This window comes from Nerophis ophidion, linkage group LG08, assembly GCF_033978795.1.
Source record: "Nerophis ophidion isolate RoL-2023_Sa linkage group LG08, RoL_Noph_v1.0, whole genome shotgun sequence".
Lineage (NCBI taxonomy): Eukaryota > Metazoa > Chordata > Actinopteri > Syngnathiformes > Syngnathidae > Nerophis > Nerophis ophidion.
Genome location: NC_084618.1, coordinates 67,593,822 through 67,616,909, shown reverse-complemented (window position 1 = coordinate 67,616,909; position 23,088 = coordinate 67,593,822). Strand labels below are relative to the sequence as shown.

Genomic DNA, 23,088 nt, shown 5'->3' with positions numbered 1-23,088 from the left:
GTCTGGTTTTGAAACTACTAAGCAAGGATTTGGTTACTTGATATCGTCTGATTTTTATGCAAGCTGATTCCCTGTAAGCATGCTAATGTTAAAATGCTAACATTTGGCTAATTCTGTACTTTTTAACTGAATAATCATGGACTTTGTTACTTGGTGCCATCTGAAAAACATGCTAGCTGTTCCCCTGTTAGCATACTTTAGGATACTTTAGGACCTAACAGTCATGGATTGTATGACTTGGCTCCATCTTAGAAGTGTACTACTTTTTCCCCTGTTTGCATGCTAATGTTAATATGCTAATATTTTAAGCTTGCATTTTTAGCTAATTTTGTAAGTTCAACCTAATAATCATAGATTTTGCTTCAGGCCGCCAGATTATAGGTACGCTGCTAAAGTTAGCATAAAATGTTAGCATGCTAGCATTTTAGCTAATTTTCTACGTTTTAACCTAATAATTACGAATTTTGTTCCTTGACGCCATGTTAGAAGAGTGCTATTTGCTTCCTTGTTAGCATGCTAACTTGTTATGCTCACATTGACGCTAATGTAATATATTTACGGCCAAAACCCATAAATTCTTTGTAACGTCTTGAAGTATGCTAACTCTTAACTGTATGCTAACTCTTAACTGTAGCTACATTTAGCATTCAGCACAGCTTCTGCTCTTCACCTCCCTGACAAGATTATACCTTAAAACTCCTTCAACTTTCAAACCATTTCTACATTCCAATAGCATGTTAGCTTAGCATCAGCTATTCAACTTTCAAACCATTTCTACATTCCAATAGCATGTTAGCTTAGCATCAGCTCTTCAACATTCAAACCATTTCTACATTCATCTTATTTCAGTTGAGCGTTCACACACAATCTTTACTTCATCTCCTCGTAATCATTCTGTTTCTGGCAAAAAGGTTGAACCCTGTGTCACGTGACAAAAAGGAGGCGGAGCGAGGGCCAATCAGGAAGTCTCCTCAGGATGTGGCACCGCCCAGACGGCTCAAGAGCGCCACCACTAAGGCAACCAAAGGCTCCCCAAAGTCCCAAATCACCAAAAGGTATTCTGGGCTTTTGGGCGCCCCTTCTTATGTCGCGACTCGCCACTTTGACCACCGTGTGTGTGTGTGTGTGTGTGTGTGTGTGTGTGTGTGTGTAAAGGTACAAGTTCTCAGAGGGCATGCTGTCAGCGTGCCACACCCTCAAGACACACCTGAATGAGGGCAAGCGTTTACCCAGCAGAGAGTTGGTGAGCAGACAAATGCTGACTTTCAGAATGTTTGCTGATGTCATTCAAACAATTCCAAGTAAATATTCCACAAATACAAATGTAGGCGTGCTTGATGTCATTGAAACACAACACAGTTATTGTATTTTAACACAATACTTTTTTCATTTTCACTTCAATGACTCAACATTTCAATAACAAAATAATCCTTTAAATGTACTCATTTTTTTTAAACAAATATAATTATTATTATTATCACGATTATTTGTATGCATAATAGCGCTGTAATTGTTACCTGGTGTAGGAGTCACTCACAAAGTCAGGTAGCAACGTAACTCAACAAGTTCTGGGTGGATCTTCATGGAATGTTCAGGAAATGTTTCAAAATAAGACAAAGAACAACTGTTTGGATTTTGACTTCAATTAAAACATCATGCCGATAAACTACAAATTTGTTTGAAATACACCGCAGCTTTTAGAATGCTACTGATCTGCTGCCACCTTGCTGACAATGTGAGTAACTAACCTTCACAGCACAGCATTTACTTATATGACACAACCCAAACAACCTTCCCTAGTCATGGTGCAAAAAAAAGAAATACATAAAAATGCAACTAACATAAAGGTGCTCACTGAACTTTGTGGATATTATGAAAAATGTCCAAGCCCCATAAAAAAGTCAGAATGACAGCGATTGAAATCCATTAGAGTGCATGATGGGACAAACCTCAGACACTCTCCACACGTAGTAAACATGTTTGCTGCACGCTGCTTCTCTAAGCAGCTTACACTCTCACACTCTTATTATCCAATTATATATCCATTCTATTAATAATATATTCCTTCTATTACTGATATATGCATTCTATTAATGGTATATCCCTTCTATTACTGGTATATCCCTTCTATTAATGGTATATCCCTTCTATTACTGGTATATCCCTTCTATTAATGGTATATCCCTTCTATTACTGGTATATCCCTTCTATTACTGATATATGCATTCTATTAATGGTATATCCCTTCTATTACTGGTATATCCCTTCTATTACTGATATATGCATTCTATTAATGGTATATCCCTTCTATTACTGGTATATGCATTCTATTAATGGTATATCCCTTCTATTACTGGTATATCCCTTCTATTAATGGTATATCCCTTCTATTACTGGTATATCCCTTCTATTACTGGTATATGCATTCTATTAATGGTATATCCCTTCTATTACTGGTATATCCCTTCTATTAATGGTATATCCCTTCTATTACTGGTATATCCCTTCTATTAATGGTATATCCCTTCTATTACTGGTATATCCCTTCTATTGCTGGTATATGAGTTCTATGAGTACAAGATGTAGTCAGCAGGACATGTATTTGGATATAATACAAGAAAGCAGAGTAGACTGTAAGACTTTGTGCTCCCAAGTCAGAAAGTTAGGACACCCTTGATCTACACCTGAGCTGACATCTGCTATTTGTTTGCATGTTGGCCGCCCACCTCCACCCACAGAGACAAATACTTCCTAGAACATTATTGGAGCCCTCTTCACATGAAATAACACCCATAGTCCCCTTTCCACCCGTTTTACCCAGCCATCCGTTTTCTACCGCTTGTCCCTTACGCCCATTCATCCCAATTTGAAATCCATTCTTATATTTCAGAAATAAAATATAAATATAAAATATGAACTATATTTATATACACCAGGGTTGTCCAGATACCAATATTATAGTACCAGTGCCAGTTCACTCATTAATAAGATGAAGTTGTAACATTGACTCATGTGTGTGTGTGTGTGTGTGTGTGTGTGTGTGTGTGTGTGTGTGTGTGTGTTGCAGCGTGAGGTTCAGGAGGAGTGGATGTCAGTGTCCAGTGGCAAGTGTGCGAGTGCAGACTTGGTAGAAGACTTCATGTCCAACTTGAGGATGATCTCTGACCGGCTGCTGCGTCTTGTGGTCAACATGGCCGACAGCAACGGCAACACAACTCTGCACTACAGCGTCTCACACGCCAACTTCCAGGTGGTGCACAAGTTGCTGGAGGGAGGTAGGCTCATGCAGCATAGTTGTGTACTTGTGTGCACGCACAACTTGTGTTTGTACGCTCATGCAGCATAGTTGTGTACTTGTGTGCACACACAACTTGTGTTTGTACGCTCATGCAGCATAGTTGTGTACTTGTGTGCACGCACAACTTGTGTTTGTACGCTCATGCAGCATAGTTGTGTACTTGTGTGCACGCACAACTTGTGTTTGTACGCTCGTGCAGCATAGTTGTGTACTTGTGTGCACGCACAACTTGTGTTTGTACGCTCATGCAGCATAGTTGTGTACTTGTGTGCACGCACAACTTGTGTTTGTACGCTCATGCAGCATAGTTGTGTACTTGTGTGCACGCACAACTTGTGTTTGTACGCTCATGCAGCATAGTTGTGTACTTGTGTGCACGCACAACTTGTGTTTGTACGCTCGTGCAGCATAGTTGTCTACTTGTGTGCACGCACAACTTGTGTTTGTACGCTCATGCAGCATAGTTGTCTACTTGTGTGCACGCACAACTTGTGTTTGTACGCTCATGCAGCATAGTTGTGTACTTGTGTGCACGCACAACTTGTGTTTGTACGCTCGTGCAGCATAGTTGTGTACTTGTGTGCACGCACAACTTGTGTTTGTACGCTCATGCAGCATAGTTGTGTACTTGTGTGCACGCACAACTTGTGTTTGTACGCTCGTGCAGCATAGTTGTGTACTTGTGTGCACGCACAACTTGTGTTTGTACGCTCATGCAGCATAGTTGTGTACTTGTGTGCACACACAACTTGTGTTTGTACGCTTATGTAGCATAGTTGTCTACTTGTGTGCACGCACAACTTGTGTTTGTACCCTCATGCAGCATAGTTGTGTACTTGTGTGCACGCAAAACTTGTGTTTGTACGCTCGTGCAGCATAGTTGTGTACTTGTGTGCACGCACAACTTGTGTTTGTACCCTCATGCAGCATAGTTGTGTACTTGTGTGCACGCACAACTTGTGTTTGTACGCTCGTGCAGCATAGTTGTGTACTTGTGTGCACGCACAACTTGTGTTTGTACACTCATGCAGCATAGTTGTGTACTTGTGTGCACGCACAACTTGTGTTTGTACGCTCATGCAGCATAGTTGTCTACTTGTGTGGACACACAACTTGTGTTTGTACGCTCATGCAGCATAGTTGTCTACTTGTGTGCACGCACAACTTGTGTTTGTACGCTCATGCAGCATAGTTGTGTACTTGTGTGCACACACAACTTGTGTTTGTACGCTTATGTAGCATAGTTGTCTACTTGTGTGCACGCACAACTTGTGTTTGTACGCTCATGCAGCATAGTTGTCTACTTGTGTGCACGCACAACTTGTGTTTGTACGCTCGTGCAGCATAGTTGTGTACTTGTGTGCACGCACAACTTGTGTTTGTACGCTCATGCAGCATAGTTGTGTACTTGTGTGCACGCACAACTTGTGTTTGTACGCTCATGCAGCATAGTTGTCTACTTGTGTGGACACACAACTTGTGTTTGTACGCTCATGCAGCATAGTTGTGCACTTGTGTGCACGCACAACTTGTGTTTGTACGCTCATGCAGCATAGTTGTGTACTTGTGTGCACACACAACTTGTGTTTGTACGATTATGTAGCATAGTTGTCTACTTGTGTGCACGCACAACTTGTGTTTGTACGCTCGTGCAGCATAGTTGTGTACTTGTGTGCACGCACAACTTGTGTTTGTACACTCATGCAGCATAGTTGTGTACTTGTGTGCACGCACAACTTGTGTTTGTACGCTCATGCAGCATAGTTGTCTACTTGTGTGGACACACAACTTGTGTTTGTACGCTCATGCAGCATAGTTGTGCACTTGTGTGCACGCACAACTTGTGTTTGTACGCTCATGCAGCATAGTTGTGTACTTGTGTGCACACACAACTTGTGTTTGTACGCTTATGTAGCATAGTTGTCTACTTGTGTGCACGCACAACTTGTGTTTGTACGCTCGTGCAGCATAGTTGTGTACTTGTGTGCACGCACAACTTGTGTTTGTACACTCATGCAGCATAGTTGTGTACTTGTGTGCACGCACAACTTGTGTTTGTACGCTCATGCAGCATAGTTGTGTACTTGTGTGCACACACAACTTGTGTTTGTACGCTTATGTAGCATAGTTGTCTACTTGTGTGCACGCACAACTTGTGTTTGTACGCTCGTGCAGCATAGTTGTGTACTTGTGTGCACGCACAACTTGTGTTTGTACACTCATGCAGCATAGTTGTGTACTTGTGTGCACGCACAACTTGTGTTTGTACGCTCATGCAGCATAGTTGTCTACTTGTGTGGACACACAACTTGTGTTTGTACGCTTATGTAGCATAGTTGTCTACTTGTGTGCACACACAACTTGTGTTTGTACGCTTATGTAGCATAGTTGTCTACTTGTGTGCACGCACAACTTGTGTTTGTACGCTCGTGCAGCATAGTTGTGTACTTGTGTGCACGCACAACTTGTGTTTGTACACTCATGCAGCATAGTTGTGTACTTGTGTGCACGCACAACTTGTGTTTGTACGCTCGTGCAGCATAGTTGTGTACTTGTGTGCACGCACAACTTGTGTTTGTACACTCATGCAGCATAGTTGTGTACTTGTGTGCACGCACAACTTGTGTTTGTACGCTCATGCAGCATAGTTGTCTACTTGTGTGGACACACAACTTGTGTTTGTACGCTCATGCAGCATAGTTGTCTACTTGTGTGCACGCACAACTTGTGTTTGTACGCTCATGCAGCATAGTTGTGTACTTGTGTGCACACACAACTTGTGTTTGTACGCTTATGTAGCATAGTTGTCTACTTGTGTGCACGCACAACTTGTGTTTGTACGCTCATGCAGCATAGTTGTCTACTTGTGTGCACGCACAACTTGTGTTTGTACGCTCGTGCAGCATAGTTGTGTACTTGTGTGCACGCACAACTTGTGTTTGTACGCTCATGCAGCATAGTTGTGTACTTGTGTGCACGCACAACTTGTGTTTGTACGCTCATGCAGCATAGTTGTCTACTTGTGTGGACACACAACTTGTGTTTGTACGCTCATGCAGCATAGTTGTGCACTTGTGTGCACGCACAACTTGTGTTTGTACGCTCATGCAGCATAGTTGTGTACTTGTGTGCACACACAACTTGTGTTTGTACGATTATGTAGCATAGTTGTCTACTTGTGTGCACGCACAACTTGTGTTTGTACGCTCGTGCAGCATAGTTGTGTACTTGTGTGCACGCACAACTTGTGTTTGTACACTCATGCAGCATAGTTGTGTACTTGTGTGCACGCACAACTTGTGTTTGTACGCTCATGCAGCATAGTTGTCTACTTGTGTGGACACACAACTTGTGTTTGTACGCTCATGCAGCATAGTTGTGCACTTGTGTGCACGCACAACTTGTGTTTGTACGCTCATGCAGCATAGTTGTGTACTTGTGTGCACACACAACTTGTGTTTGTACGCTTATGTAGCATAGTTGTCTACTTGTGTGCACGCACAACTTGTGTTTGTACGCTCGTGCAGCATAGTTGTGTACTTGTGTGCACGCACAACTTGTGTTTGTACACTCATGCAGCATAGTTGTGTACTTGTGTGCACGCACAACTTGTGTTTGTACGCTCATGCAGCATAGTTGTGTACTTGTGTGCACACACAACTTGTGTTTGTACGCTTATGTAGCATAGTTGTCTACTTGTGTGCACGCACAACTTGTGTTTGTACGCTCGTGCAGCATAGTTGTGTACTTGTGTGCACGCACAACTTGTGTTTGTACACTCATGCAGCATAGTTGTGTACTTGTGTGCACGCACAACTTGTGTTTGTACGCTCATGCAGCATAGTTGTCTACTTGTGTGGACACACAACTTGTGTTTGTACGCTTATGTAGCATAGTTGTCTACTTGTGTGCACACACAACTTGTGTTTGTACGCTTATGTAGCATAGTTGTCTACTTGTGTGCACGCACAACTTGTGTTTGTACGCTCGTGCAGCATAGTTGTGTACTTGTGTGCACGCACAACTTGTGTTTGTACACTCATGCAGCATAGTTGTGTACTTGTGTGCACGCACAACTTGTGTTTGTACGCTCATGCAGCATAGTTGTGTACTTGTGTGCACACACAACTTGTGTTTGTACGCTTATGTAGCATAGTTGTCTACTTGTGTGCACACACAACTTGTGTTTGTACGCTCGTGCAGCATAGTTGTGTACTTGTGTGCACGCACAACTTGTGTTTGTACACTCATGCAGCATAGTTGTGTACTTGTGTGCACGCACAACTTGTGTTTGTACGCTCATGCAGCATAGTTGTCTACTTGTGTGGACACACAACTTGTGTTTGTACGCTTATGTAGCATAGTTGTGTACTTGTGTGCACGCACAACTTGTGTTTGTACGCTCGTGCAGCATAGTTGTGTACTTGTGTGCACGCACAACTTGTGTTTGTACGCTCATGCAGCACAGTTGTGTGTTGTTGTGCAGAGGTGTGTGAGATGAACACACACAACAAGGCAGGCTACACATCCATCATGCTGGCCTCCACACAAGAAGTAGAAGACATGAAGGACATGAAGGTGGTGGAACATCTCTTTGACAGAGGAGACGTCAACGCTAAAGCTAGCCAGGTGACTAACTTCTTTCATGTGTACATCATATACATCATCCACATATGTGTGTGTATCATATACATCATCACATATGTGTGTATCATATACATCATCCACATATGTGTGTGTATCATATACATCATCACATATGTGTGTATCATATACATCATCACATATGTGTGTATCATATACATCATCAATATGTGTGTGTATCATATACATCATCACATATGTGTGTGTATCATATACATCATCATGGTAAATGGTGTTAGATGTAAATATAAACAGAATACAATGATTTGCAAATCCTTTTCAAGCCATATTCAGTTGAATATGCTACAAAGACAACATATTTCATGTTCAAACTGAAAAAAAATAAGTAGTTTGCAAATAATAATTAACTTTAGAATTTCATTGCTGCAACACGTGCCAAAGTAGTTGGGAAAGGGCATGTTCACCACTGTGTTACATCACCTTTTCTTTTAACAACACTCAATAAACGTTTGGGAACTGAGGAAACTAATTGTTGAAGCTTTGAAAGTGGAATTCTTTCCCATTCTTGTTTTATGTAGAGCTTCAGTCCTTCAACAGTCCGGGGTCTCCGCTGTCGTATTTTACGCTTCATAATGCACCACACATTTTCCATGGGAGACAGGTCTGGACTGCAGGCGGGCCAGGAAAGTACCCGCACTCTTTTACTACGAAGCCACGCTGTTGTAACACTTGTCTTGCTGAAATAAGCAGGGGCGTCCATGAAAAAGACAGCGCTTAGATGGCAGCATATGTTGTTCCAAAAGCTGTATGTACCTTTCAGCATTAATGGTGCCTTCACAGATGTGTAAGTTACCCATGCCTTGGGCACTAATACACCCCCATACCATCACACATGTGTAAGTTACCCATGTCTTGTTCACTAATACACCCCCATACCATCACACATGTGTAAGTTAGTCATGTCTTGTTCACTAATACACCCCCATACCATCACACATGTGTAAGTTACCCATGCCTTGTTCACTAATACACCCCCATACCATCACACATGTGTAAGTTAGTCATGTCTTGTTCACTAATACACCCCCATACCATCACACATGTGTAAGTTAGTCATGTCTTGTTCACTAATACACCCCCATACCATCACACATGTGTAAGTTAGTCATGTCTTGTTCACTAATACACCCCCATACCATCACACATGTGTAAGTTAGTCATGTCTTGTTCACTAATACACCCCCATACCATCACACATGTGTAAGTTACCCATGTCTTGTTCACTAATACACCCCCATACCATCACACATGTGTAAGTTACCCATGTCTTGTTCACTAATACACCCCCATACCATCACACATGTGTAAGTTAGTCATGTCTTGTTCACTAATACACCCCCATACCATCACACATGTGTAAGTTACCCATGCCTTGGGCACTAATGCACCCCCATACCATCACACATGTGTAAGTTACCCATGTCTTGTTCACTAATACACCCCCATACCATCACACATGTGTAAGTTACCCATGTCTTGGCCACTAATACACCCCCATACCATCACACATGTGTAAGTTAGTCATGTCTTGGGCACTAATACACCCCCATACCATCACACATGTGTAAGTTACCCATGCCTTGGGCACTAATACACCCCCATACCATCACACATGTGTAAGTTACCCATGCCTTGGCCACTAATACACCCCCATACCATCACACATGTGTAAGTTACCCATGTCTTGTTCACTAATACACCCCCATACCATCACACATGTGTAAGTTACCCATGCCTTGGGCACTAATACACCCCCATACCATCACACATGTGTAAGTTACCCATGCCTTGGCCACTAATACACCCCCATACCATCACACATGTGTAAGTTACCCATGTCTTGTTCACTAATACACCCCCATACCATCACACATGTGTAAGTTACCCATGTCTTGTTCACTAATACACCCCCATACCATCACACATGTGTAAGTTAGTCATGTCTTGTTCACTAATACACCCCCATACCATCACACATGTGTAAGTTAGTCATGTCTTGTTCACTAATACACCCCCATACCATCACACATGTGTAAGTTAGTCATGTCTTGTTCACTAATACACCCCCATACCATCACACATGTGTAAGTTACCCATGTCTTGTTCACTAATACACCCCCATACCATCACACATGTGTAAGTTACCCATGTCTTGGGCACTAATACACCCCCATACCATCACACATGTGTAAGTTAGTCATGTCTTGTTCACTAATACACCCCCATACCATCACACATGTGTAAGTTACCCATGTCTTGTTCACTAATACACCCCCATACCATCACACATGTGTAAGTTACCCATGTCTTGTTCACTAATACACCCCCATACCATCACACATGTGTAAGTTACCCATGTCTTGTTCACTAATACACCCCCATACCATCACACATGTGTAAGTTACCCATGTCTTGTTCACTAATACACCCCCATACCATCACACATGTGTAAGTTAGTCATGTCTTGTTCACTAATACACCCCCATACCATCACACATGTGTAAGTTACCCATGTCTTGTTCACTAATACACCCCCATACCATCACACATGTGTAAGTTACCCATGCCTTGTTCACTAATACACCCCCATACCATCACAGATGTGTAAGTTACCCATGTCTTGTTCACTAATACACCCCCATACCATCACACATGTGTAAGTTACCCATGTCTTGTTCACTAATACACCCCCATACCATCACACATGTGTAAGTTAGTCATGTCTTGTTCACTAATACACCCCCATACCATCACACATGTGTAAGTTACCCATGTCTTGTTCACTAATACACCCCCATACCATCACACATGTGTAAGTTAGTCATGTCTTGTTCACTAATACACCCCCATACCATCACACATGTGTAAGTTACCCATGTCTTGTTCACTAATACACCCCCATACCATCACACATGTGTAAGTTACCCATGTCTTGTTCACTAATACACCCCCATACCATCACACATGTGTAAGTTACCCATGTCTTGTTCACTAATACACCCCCATACCATCACACATGTGTAAGTTACCCATGTCTTGTTCACTAATACACCCCCATACCATCACACATGTGTAAGTTACCCATGTCTTGTTCACTAATACACCCCCATACCATCACACATGTGTAAGTTACCCATGTCTTGTTCACTAATACACCCCCATACCATCACACATGTGTAAGTTAGTCATGTCTTGTTCACTAATACACCCCCATACCATCACACATGTGTAAGTTACCCATGTCTTGTTCACTAATACACCCCCATACCATCACACATGTGTAAGTTACCCATGCCTTGTTCACTAATACACCCCCATACCATCACAGATGTGTAAGTTACCCATGTCTTGTTCACTAATACACCCCCATACCATCACACATGTGTAAGTTACCCATGTCTTGTTCACTAATACACCCCCATACCATCACACATGTGTAAGTTAGTCATGTCTTGTTCACTAATACACCCCCATACCATCACACATGTGTAAGTTAGTCATGTCTTGTTCACTAATACACCCCCATACCATCACACATGTGTAAGTTACCCATGTCTTGGGCACTAATACACCCCCATACCATCACACATGTGTAAGTTACCCATGTCTTGTTCACTAATACACCCCCATACCATCACACATGTGTAAGTTACCCATGTCTTGTTCACTAATACACCCCCATACCATCACACATGTGTAAGTTACCCATGTCTTGGGCACTAATACACCCCCATACCATCACACATGTGTAAGTTAGTCATGTCTTGTTCACTAATACACCCCCATACCATCACAGATGTGTAAGTTACCCATGTCTTGGGCACTAATACACCCCCATACCATCACACATGTGTAAGTTACCCATGCCTTGGGCACTAATACACCCCCATACCATCACACATGTGTAAGTTACCCATGTCTTGTTCACTAATACACCCCCATACCATCACACATGTGTAAGTTACCCATGCCTTGGGCACTAATACACCCCCATACCATCACACATGTGTAAGTTACCCATGTCTTGTTCACTAATACACCCCCATACCATCACACATGTGTAAGTTACCCATGCCTTGGGCACTAATACACCCCCATACCATCACACATGTGTAAGTTACCCATGCCTTGGGCACTAATACACCCCCATACCATCACACATGTGTAAGTTACCCATGTCTTGGGCACTAATACACCCCCATACCATCACACATGTGTAAGTTACCCATGTCTTGTTCACTAATACACCCCCATACCATCACACATGTGTAAGTTACCCATGTCTTGTTCACTATATCACCCCCATACCATCACACATGTGTAAGTTACCCATGCCTTGTTCACTAATACACCCCCATACCATCACACATGTGTAAGTTAGTCATGTCTTGTTCACTAATACACCCCCATACCATCACACATGTGTAAGTTACCCATGCCTTGTTCACTAATACACCCCCATACCATCACACATGTGTAAGTTACCCATGTCTTGTTCACTAATACACCCCCATACCATCACACATGTGTAAGTTACCCATGTCTTGTTCACTAATACACCCCCATACCATCACACATGTGTAAGTTACCCATGTCTTGTTCACTAATACACCCCCATACCATCACACATGTGTAAGTTACCCATGTCTTGTTCACTATATCACCCCCATACCATCACACATGTGTAAGTTACCCATGTCTTGTTCACTAATACACCCCCATACCATCACACATGTGTAAGTTACCCATGTCTTGTTCACTAATACACCCCCATACCATCACAGATGTGTAAGTTACCCATGCCTTGGGCACTAATACACCCCCATACCATCACACATGTGTAAGTTACCCATGTCTTGGGCACTAATACACCCCCATACCATCACACATGTGTAAGTTACCCATGCCTTGGGCACTAATACACCCCCATACCATCACACATGTGTAAGTTACCCATGTCTTGGGCACTAATACACCCCCATACCATCACACATGCTGGCTTTTACACTTTGCGTGGATAATAGTCTGGATGGTTCACTTCCCCTTTGGTCCGGATGACACAATGTCAAATATTTCCAAAAACAATTTGAAATGTGGACTCGTCAGACCACAGAACACTTTTCCACTTTGCATCAGTCCATCTTAGATGAGCTCAGGCTTAGCCAAGCTGGCGGCGTTTTTGGATGTTGTTGATAAATGGCTTTGGCTTTGCATAGTAGATCTTTAACTTGCACTTACAGATGTAGTGACAAACTGTAGTTACTGACAGTGGTTTTATGAAGTGTTCCTGAGCCCATGTGGTGATATCCTTTAGAGATTGATGTCTGATTTTGATACAGTGCCGTCTGAGGGATGGAAGGTCACGGTCATTCAATGTTGGTTTCCGGCCATGCCGCTTACGTGGAGTGATTTCTCCAGGTAAGATGTTTGGGAAGCTGTTTTTATAGCCAATCATGGCACCCACCTGTTCCCAATTAGCCTGCACACCTGTGGGATGTTCCAAATAAGTGTTTGATAAGCATTCCTCAACGTTATCAGTATTTATTGCCACCTTTCCCAACTTCTTGGTCACGTGTTGCTGGCATCAAATTCTAAAGTTCATGATTATTTGCACAAAAAAAATGTTTATGAGTTTGAACATGAAATATGTTGTCTTTGTAGCATATTCAACTGAATATGGCTTGAAAAGGATTTGCAAATCATTGTATTCTGTTTATATTTACATCTAACACCATTTCCCAACTCATATGGAAACAGGGTTTGTATATCATGATTATAACCAGGTGAGTAACTCCTCTGACACATACTATATATTATTTCATTTATATATAATACACGTGGTGACTGCTGTGTACCAAGAAAACACACACACACACACACAATAAGTGTGTGTGTGTGTGAAGTACACAACATGTACATATTTGTGCAATGAAAGAGGTTTTTAAGTGTATACTTTTAATGCTGAAGTGCTTTTAACTTGCTTTGATCTTTACTGCTATTACAAGGAATTCAATCCAACATTTGTTTAAGCAACATCATCCTTCTGTTTATATTTATGAAGTAGAAAGTAGATGATGAAAAGGACTTCTGGCACCCTCTAGTGGTGAGCAGCGTGTATAACAGGCCAAGTTGTTCCCTTGTCAACATGGAGGACAATACAAAGTTGTATAAAAACCTCTTGACACATCAACTTATACTTACTTATTATCTCTAATACTTATTATCTCTATTAGTTATTATCTCTATTAGTTATTATCTGTATTAGTTATTATCTGTAATGACAATATGTGGTTAGCCCCTCCACTGTTTTTAATTTCTACATGTCCAGTAATATCCATCCATCCATTCATTTTCTACCGCTTATTCCCTTCGGGGTCGCGGGGGTTGCTGGAGCCTATCTCAGCTACAATTGGACAGAAGGCAGGATGCACCCTGGACAAGTCGACACCTCATCGCGGTGTCTAATGATAATAATAATAATAATAATAATAATAATAATAATAATAATAATAATAATAGCATCTTTGGAAGATCTTCCGGGTTGTCTGGAAAAGAGCAGTGGACGTAGGCAAGGAACATGAAGCAGTTCAGGACATTCTCCCTCCTCAGAGTTGAGTGCAAGACCGTCTTCAAGATCCTTTCTAATCGCCTTGTGGGATTTCTCCTGAAGAACACCTATATTGACACCTCGGTGCAGAAAGGACGAGTCCCAGGAGTTCAAGGGTGTATCAAACATCCTGGCATGGTAACATCCTGGCGTGTTAACACACTGGCATGGTAACACACTGGCGTGGTAACATCCTGGCGTGGTAACACACTGGCGTGGTAACACACTGGCGTGGTAACATCCTGGCGTGTTAACACACTGGCGTGGTAACAGTGGCGTGGTAACATCCTGGCGTGTTAACACACTGGCGTGGTAACACAGTGGCGTGGTAACACACTGGCGTGGTAACACAGTGGCGTGGTAACACACTGGCGTGGTAACATCCTGGCGTGGTAACATCCTGGCGTGGTAACACAGTGGCATGGTAACATCCTGGCGTGGTAACACACTGGCGTGGTAACACAGTGGCGTGGTAACACACTGGCGTGGTAACACAGTGGCGTGGTAACACACTGGCGTGGTAACACACTGGCGTGGTAACACACTGGCGTGTTAACACACTGGCGTGGTAACACACTGGCGTGGTAACACACTGGCGTGTTAACACACTGGCGTGGTAACACAGTGGCGTGGTAACACACTGGCGTGGTAACACAGTGGCGTGGTAACACACTGGCGTGTTAACATCCTGGCGTGTTAACACACTGGCGTGGTAACACAGTGGCGTGGTAACATCCTGGCGTGGTAACACAGTGGCATGGTAACATCCTGGCGTGGTAACACACTGGCGTGGTAACACACTGGCGTGGTAACACAGTGGCGTGGTAACACACTGGCGTGGTAACACAGTGGCGTGGTAACACACTGGCGTGTTAACACACTGGCGTGGTAACACACTGGCGTGGTAACACACTGGCGTGTTAACACACTGGCGTGGTAACACACTGGCGTGGTAACACACTGGCGTGTTAACACACTGGCGTGGTAACACAGTGGCGTGGTAACATCCTGGCGTGGTAACACAGTGGCATGGTAACATCCTGGCGTGGTAACACACTGGCGTGGTAACACACTGGCGTGGTAACACAGTGGCGTGGTAACACACTGGCGTGGTAACACAGTGGCGTGGTAACACACTGGCGTGTTAACACACTGGCGTGGTAACACACTGGCGTGGTAACACACTGGCGTGTTAACACACTGGCGTGGTAACACACTGGCGTGGTAACACACTGGCGTGTTAACACACTGGCGTGGTAACACAGTGGCGTGGTAACACACTGGCGTGGTAACACAGTGGCGTGGTAACACACTGGCGTGTTAACACACTGGTATGGTAACACACTGGCGTGGTAACATCCTGGCGTGTTAACACACTGGCGTGGTAACAGTGGCGTGGTAACATCCTGGCGTGGTAACACAGTGGCATGGTAACATCCTGGCGTGTTAACACACTGGCATGGTAACACACTGGCGTGGTAACATCCTGGCGTGTTAACACACTGGCGTGGTAACACAGTGGCGTGGTAACATCCTGGCGTGGTAACACAGTGGCATGGTAACATCCTGGCGTGGTAACACACTGGCGTGGTAACACAGTGGCGTGGTAACACACTGGCGTGGTAACACAGTGGCGTGGTAACACACTGGCGTGTTAACACACTGGCGTGGTAACACACTGGCGTGGTAACACACTGGCGTGTTAACACACTGGCGTGGTAACACACTGGCGTGGTAACACACTGGCGTGTTAACACACTGGCGTGGTAACACAGTGGCGTGGTAACACACTGGCGTGGTAACACAGTGGCGTGGTAACACACTGGCGTGTTAACATCCTGGCGTGTTAACACACTGGCGTGGTAACACAGTGGCGTGGTAACATCCTGGCGTGGTAACACAGTGGCATGGTAACATCCTGGCGTGGTAACACACTGGCGTGGTAACACACTGGCGTGGTAACACAGTGGCGTGGTAACACACTGGCGTGGTAACACAGTGGCGTGGTAACACACTGGCGTGTTAACACACTGGCGTGGTAACACACTGGCGTGTTAACACACTGGCGTGTTAACACACTGGCGTGGTAACACACTGGCGTGGTAACACACTGGCGTGTTAACACACTGGCGTGGTAACACAGTGGCGTGGTAACACACTGGCGTGGTAACACAGTGGCGTGGTAACACACTGGCGTGTTAACATCCTGGCGTGTTAACACACTGGCGTGGTAACACACTGGCGTGGTAACATCCTGGCGTGTTAACACACTGGCGTGGTAACACACTGGCGTGTTAACACACTGGCGTGGTAACACACTGGCGTGGTAACACACTGGCGTGGTAACACACTGGCGTGGTAACACAGTGGCATGGTAACACACTGGCGTGGTAACACAGTGGCATGGTAACACACTGGCGTGTTAACACACTGGCATGGTAACACACTGGCGTGGTAACACAGTGGCATGGTAACACACTGGCGTGGTAACACACTGGCGTGTTAACACACTGGCGTGGTAACATCCTGGCGTGGTAACACACTGGCGTGGTAACACGGTGGCATGGTAACACCCTGGCATGGTAACACAGCTGAACCGAGAGGCACGAGAGAGCACGGGCAACTTGGCAGTACTGTGCTGGACCTCGCCAATGCTTATGGATGAATTCCACAGCAGTTGGTGGACTTGTCTCTGAGCAGATACCACATCCCAGAGAAGATTGGCATCTCATCCTGGACTATCACAACAACTTTAGTTGGAGGTTGACCGCCGGCATTTCAACAGCAGGTTGGCATGGTCTGGAGAGTCATCATCACAGGCTGTACCATGTCTGTGTCCATGTTTGCACTGGCCATGAATATACTCATGAAGTCTGTGGAAGTAGAGTGCTGAGAGGCCCTTTGTCCAAATCTGGCACCCAGCAACCTCCGATTAGAGCATTCATGGATGATCTCAAGGTAACTACAACATCAGTGCCTGGATGCAGATGGCTCTTTCCAGGCCTTGATCGACTCATTAGTTGGGCGAGAAAGAGCTTCAAACTTGCTAAGTCCAGGTCCTTGGTCTTGAGGAAAGGAAAGGTAATCGACCACTTTCGCTTCAGTCCGGCAGACACTCAAATTCCATCTGTGTCAGAAAAGCCAGAGAAGAGCCTGGGGAAGCTTCACTAGCGATCTGAAGGATATCGCTGCATGTCAAGCTACCAGCGATAACCTCAACATGTGGCTCTCAGCTGTGGACAAGTCAGGACTTCCTGGGAAGTTGAAGGCCTGGATATATCAGCATGGCATCCTGCCTCGTCTCCTCCGGTCGCTGCTGATGTACGAATTCCCAATGACCATCGTGGAGGTTTTTGAGAGGACGATCAGCTTGTCCCTTGCGCAGGTGGCTGGGTCTGCCACGGAGCCTGAACTGCATTGCTTTGTTTGGGCACAACACCAAGCTGCAGCTTCCTTTTAGTAGTCTGGCAGAGGAGTTGAAGGTTTCCTGGGCCAGGGAAGTCCTGCTCTACAGAGATTCTGCTGATGAGAAAGTATCTTCAGAAGTCTGGTGCTGTGTCAGCACCTCTAACAGGCGGGGACACTGTTTGAAGACCTTGAATGGATCTCCACTTGGGCCTGGTGCTGATGTTGTTCTGGCAGACTTGATTACCTCCTTAACTTCCTTCAGGTTGGGTTCACTGATGCCAAACAGGGTGCAGGGTTCTAGTGGGCATGTGAGGGCTGCACAGTGGCCGAGGTCTCGCTGTCTCATGCCGTCGCTGTAGGTGTTCTTGATGTGGAGGTTGATGTCCTCCTGACATGAGAGCTGACTACTGCACTTCTCTCCCAGCAGCTTCCCTGTGAATCCAAATGGATTTGCAATGTAGGCCCTGTGCTTGCCTCTCTTCCTGTGTCACTGGGCACGTCGCAGGGTGAGTAGCCGATCCCTTAAGGCACTGTGCTTGCCTCTCTTCCTGTGTCACTGGGCACGTCGCAGGGTGAGTAGCCGATCCCTTAAGGCACTGTGCTTGCCTCTCTTCCTGTGTCACTGGGCACGTCGCAGGGTGAGTAGCCGATCCCTTAAGGCACTGTGCTTGCCTCTCTTCCTGTGTCACTGGGCACGTCGCAGGGTGAGTAGCCTATCCCTTAAGGCACTGTGCTTGCCTCTCTTCCTGTGTCACTTGGCACACCGCAGGGTGAGTAGCCGATCCCTTAAGGCCCTGTGCTTGCCTCTCTTCCTGTGTCACTGGGCACGTCGCAGGGTGAGTAGCCTATCCCTTAAGGCACTGTGCTTGCCTCTCTTCCTGTGTCACTGGGCACGTCGCAGGGTGAGTAGCCGATCCCTTAAGGCCCTGTGCTTGCCTCTCTTCCTGTGTCACTGGGCACGTCGCAGGGTGAGTAGCCGATCCCTTAAGGCACTGTGCGTGCCTCTCTTCCTGTGTCACTGGCCACGTCGCAGGGTGAGTAGCCTATCCCTTAAGGCACTGTGCTTGCCTCTCTTCCTGTGTCACTGGGCACGTCGCAGGGTGAGTAGCCTATCCCTTAAGGCACTGTGCGTGCCTCTCTTCCTGTGTCACTGGGCACGTCGCAGGGTGAGTAGCCGATCCCTTAAGGCACTGTGCTTGCCTCTCTTCCTGTGTCACTTGGCACACCGCAGGGTGAGTAGCCGATCCCTTAAGGCCCTGTGCTTGCCTCTCTTCCTGTGTCACTGGGCACGCCGCAGGGTGAGTAGCCGATCCCTTAAGGCACTGTGCTTGCCTCTCTTCCTGTGTCACTGGGCACGTCGCAGGGTGAGTAGCCTATCCCTTAAGGCACTGTGCTTGCCTCTCTTCCTGTGTCACTTGGCACACCGCAGGGTGAGTAGCCGATCCCTTAAGGCCCTGTGCTTGCCTCTCTTCCTGTGTCACTGGGCACGTCGCAGGGTGAGTAGCCGATCCCTTAAGGCACTGTGCTTGCCTCTCTTCCTGTGTCACTTGGCACACCGCAGGGTGAGTAGCCGATCCCTTAAGGCCCTGTGCTTGCCTCTCTTCCTGTGTCACTGGGCACGTCGCAGGGTGAGTAGCCGATCCCTTAAGGCACTGTGCTTGCCTCTCTTCCTGTGTCACTTGGCACACCGCAGGGTGAGTAGCCGATCCCTTAAGGCCCTGTGCTTGCCTCTCTTCCTGTGTCACTGGGCACGCCGCAGGGTGAGTAGCCGATCCCTTAAGGCACTGTGCTTGCCTCTCTTCCTGTGTCACTGGGCACGTCGCAGGGTGAGTAGCCTATCCCTTAAGGCACTGTGCGTGCCTCTCTTCCTGTGTCACTGGGCACGTCGCAGGGTGAGTAGCCGATCCCTTAAGGCACTGTGCTTGCCTCTCTTCCTGTGTCACTTGGCACACCGCAGGGTGAGTAGCCGATCCCTTAAGGCCCTGTGCTTGCCTCTCTTCCTGTGTCACTGGGCACGCCGCAGGGTGAGTAGCCGATCCCTTAAGGCACTGTGCTTGCCTCTCTTCCTGTGTCACTGGGCACGTCGCAGGGTGAGTAGCCTATCCCTTAAGGCACTGTGCTTGCCTCTCTTCCTGTGTCACTTGGCACACCGCAGGGTGAGTAGCCGATCCCTTAAGGCCCTGTGCTTGCCTCTCTTCCTGTGTCACTGGGCACGTCGCAGGGTGAGTAGCCGATCCCTTAAGGCACTGTGCTTGCCTCTCTTCCTGTGTCACTTGGCACACCGCAGGGTGAGTAGCCGATCCCTTAAGGCCCTGTGCTTGCCTCTCTTCCTGTGTCACTGGGCACGTCGCAGGGTGAGTAGACGATCCCTTAAGGCACTGTGCTTGCCTCTCTTCCTGTGTCACTTGGCACACCGCAGGGTGAGTAGCCGATCCCTTAAGGCCCTGTGCTTGCCTCTCTTCCTGTGTCACTGGGCACGCCGCAGGGTGAGTAGCCGATCCCTTAAGGCACTGTGCTTGCCTCTCTTCCTGTGTCACTGGGCACGTCGCAGGGTGAGTAGCCTATCCCTTAAGGCACTGTGCTTGCCTCTCTTCCTGTGTCACTTGGCACACCGCAGGGTGAGTAGCCGATCCCTTAAGGCCCTGTGCTTGCCTCTCTTCCTGTGTCACTGGGCACGTCGCAGGGTGAGTAGCCGATCCCTTAAGGCACTGTGCTTGCCTCTCTTCCTGTGTCACTTGGCACACCGCAGGGTGAGTAGCCGATCCCTTAAGGCCCTGTGCTTGCCTCTCTTCCTGTGTCACTGGGCACGTCGCAGGGTGAGTAGCCGATCCCTTAAGGCACTGTGCTTGCCTCTCTTCCTGTGTCACTGGGCACTTCGCAGGGTGAGTAGCCTATCCCTTAAGGCACTGTGCTTGCCTCTCTTCCTGTGTCACTTGGCACACCGCAGGGTGAGTAGCCGATCCCTTAAGGCCCTGTGCTTGCCTCTCTTCCTGTGTCACTGGGCACACTTCGCAGGGTGAGTAGCCTATCCCTTACCACACCCCTCAGTTCTGCCAAGGCTGCCTTCTCATCGTCGCTCGCCTTCCTGTACTGGCTCCTGAGGACTCTCAGTTCTTGTCTGAGTTGGGAAATCTTGGTTTCTGGCCGGTTTGGAATTGGTGCTGCAGTTGTTCCTCCATGCCAAACCTGTCTGATGCAATGCTTATTATGAATGTGCTCATTGTCTTGAGCCTCTGGACCACATCACCCTTGGCTGTTGCATCCAGGGCTGCATTAGCATCTTCAAACTGTTGCCACTCTGACTCCTTGTCGGATCATGGTGGGATATTGTGGCCCGCTGCAATATACCACTATGCTCTGATGCTCTGCTTTGGGGTTGCACCGGTGGTGGTGCTTGGAGGTTCTGGGCACCCTGGGGAGTGTCCGGGCCTGGATCCTCCTCCATCTCTTCAGGTGACGTACAGGGTCCTGGCACTGTGCGTTGTGCCGAGGGTTTCCTTAGGCAGCCCATTTTGCTCTGAGGTATCTTTAGACCAGTTTTTGCAGACTTTGCCACAGTTGCAGACTGCACTCGTAGTCAATTGTCCAATTGCAGGGGTCCTTACCAGGAAATCTCATTCTACACCCCCGCCCCCTCTCTCTCTCTCTCTCTCTCTCTCTCTCTCTCTCGGGCGCCCCTGAGGGTGTCTCTTTCGTGTTATGTATGAATGCAAATAAAATTTTAAAAATTATTTAAAAAAATAGACTAAATCAGAATCAGAAGAGGGTTTTTTTTAATTATTAAATTAAACTAAACTAAAATAAAACATAAACTCAACTGAATTTCTTTTGATGTATTTAATTTTAACTAAATATAATAGAATAAATATATATAATGTTTCTAACTTAAAAATAAATGCAATAATAAAGTAGAATACAATAAATTCAACCAAAAATAAAAAATAATAAAATGTATAAATAATTATTGTAATTTGGATATAATATATATATATATATATATATATATATATATATATATATATATATATATATTATTGTTATGATTTAAAAATAGCTAAAATCCAAATAAACAGACAATAAAGTCAAATAAAAGAATTGTATTAATGTAACTTCAACTTGTGTATTGGACGTCAAAGATGTCTACAAATGTTGTGTCCAGGCTGGTCAGACGGCGCTGATGCTGGCGGTCAGTCACAGCCGTGTGGACATGGTGCGAGCCCTCCTGGCCCGCGGGGCAAAGGTCAACCTTCAGGACGACGAGGGCTCCACGGCGCTGATGTGTGCCAGCGAGCACGGACACACCGCCATGGTCAAGTTGCTGCTGGACCAGCCCGACTGTGACCCCCTGCTGCAGGACAGCGTGAGTCAATAGCCACGCCCACTTTGCTTATCATACCAGCGTGCACACTCATCATGGTTGTGTTGTGTGCCACGCCCACTTTGGATACATAAGAGTGTGGTCATCATGATTGTGTTGTGTGCCACGCCCACTTTGGATACATAAGGGTGTGGTCATCATGATTGTGTTGTGTGCCACGCCCACTTTGGATACATAAGGGTGTGGTCATCATGATTGTGTTGTGTGCCACGCCCACTTTGGATACATAAGGGTGTGGTCATCATGATTGTGTTGTGTGCCACGCCCACTTTGGATACATAAGGGTGTGGTCATCATGATTGTGTTGTGTGCCACACCAGGACCAGAGCACCGCCTTGTCCATCGCCATGGAGACGGGCCATCACGACATTGCGGCGCTTCTGTACGCACGCACCAACTTCTCCAGAGGACTCAATGAGGTAGGTGACTGAAACACCATGTCACGTGTCACATGTCACGTGTCACATGTCATGTATCACGTGTCACATGTCACGTGTCACATGTCACGTATCACGTGTCACATGTCACGTGTCACATGTCACGTGTCACATGTCACGTGTCACATGTCACATGTCACGTGTCACGTCACATGTCACGTGTCACATGTGACGTGTCACATGTCACATGTCACATGTCACGTGTCACATGTCACGTGTCACGTGTCACATGTCACGTGTCACATGTCACATGTCACATGTCACGTATCACGTGTCACATGTCACATGTCACATA

At 46.0% G+C, this 23,088-nt stretch overlaps 1 protein-coding gene across 1 annotated transcript in view; it reads left to right on the top strand.

The window, feature by feature from the left end:
* Positions 1-22,787, top strand: part of LOC133558456 (KN motif and ankyrin repeat domain-containing protein 1-like) — a 64,895-nt gene extending 42,108 nt beyond the window's left edge. The window contains exons 6-11 of the mRNA XM_061909838.1: positions 912-1,055; positions 1,156-1,243; positions 3,068-3,275; positions 7,785-7,927; positions 22,138-22,338; positions 22,677-22,787. Coding sequence (XP_061765822.1) covers positions 912-1,055; positions 1,156-1,243; positions 3,068-3,275; positions 7,785-7,927; positions 22,138-22,338; positions 22,677-22,787 — 895 coding nt within the window. The remainder of the gene's footprint in view (positions 1-911; positions 1,056-1,155; positions 1,244-3,067; positions 3,276-7,784; positions 7,928-22,137; positions 22,339-22,676) is intronic.
* The last annotated feature ends 301 nt before the right edge of the window (positions 22,788-23,088 follow it).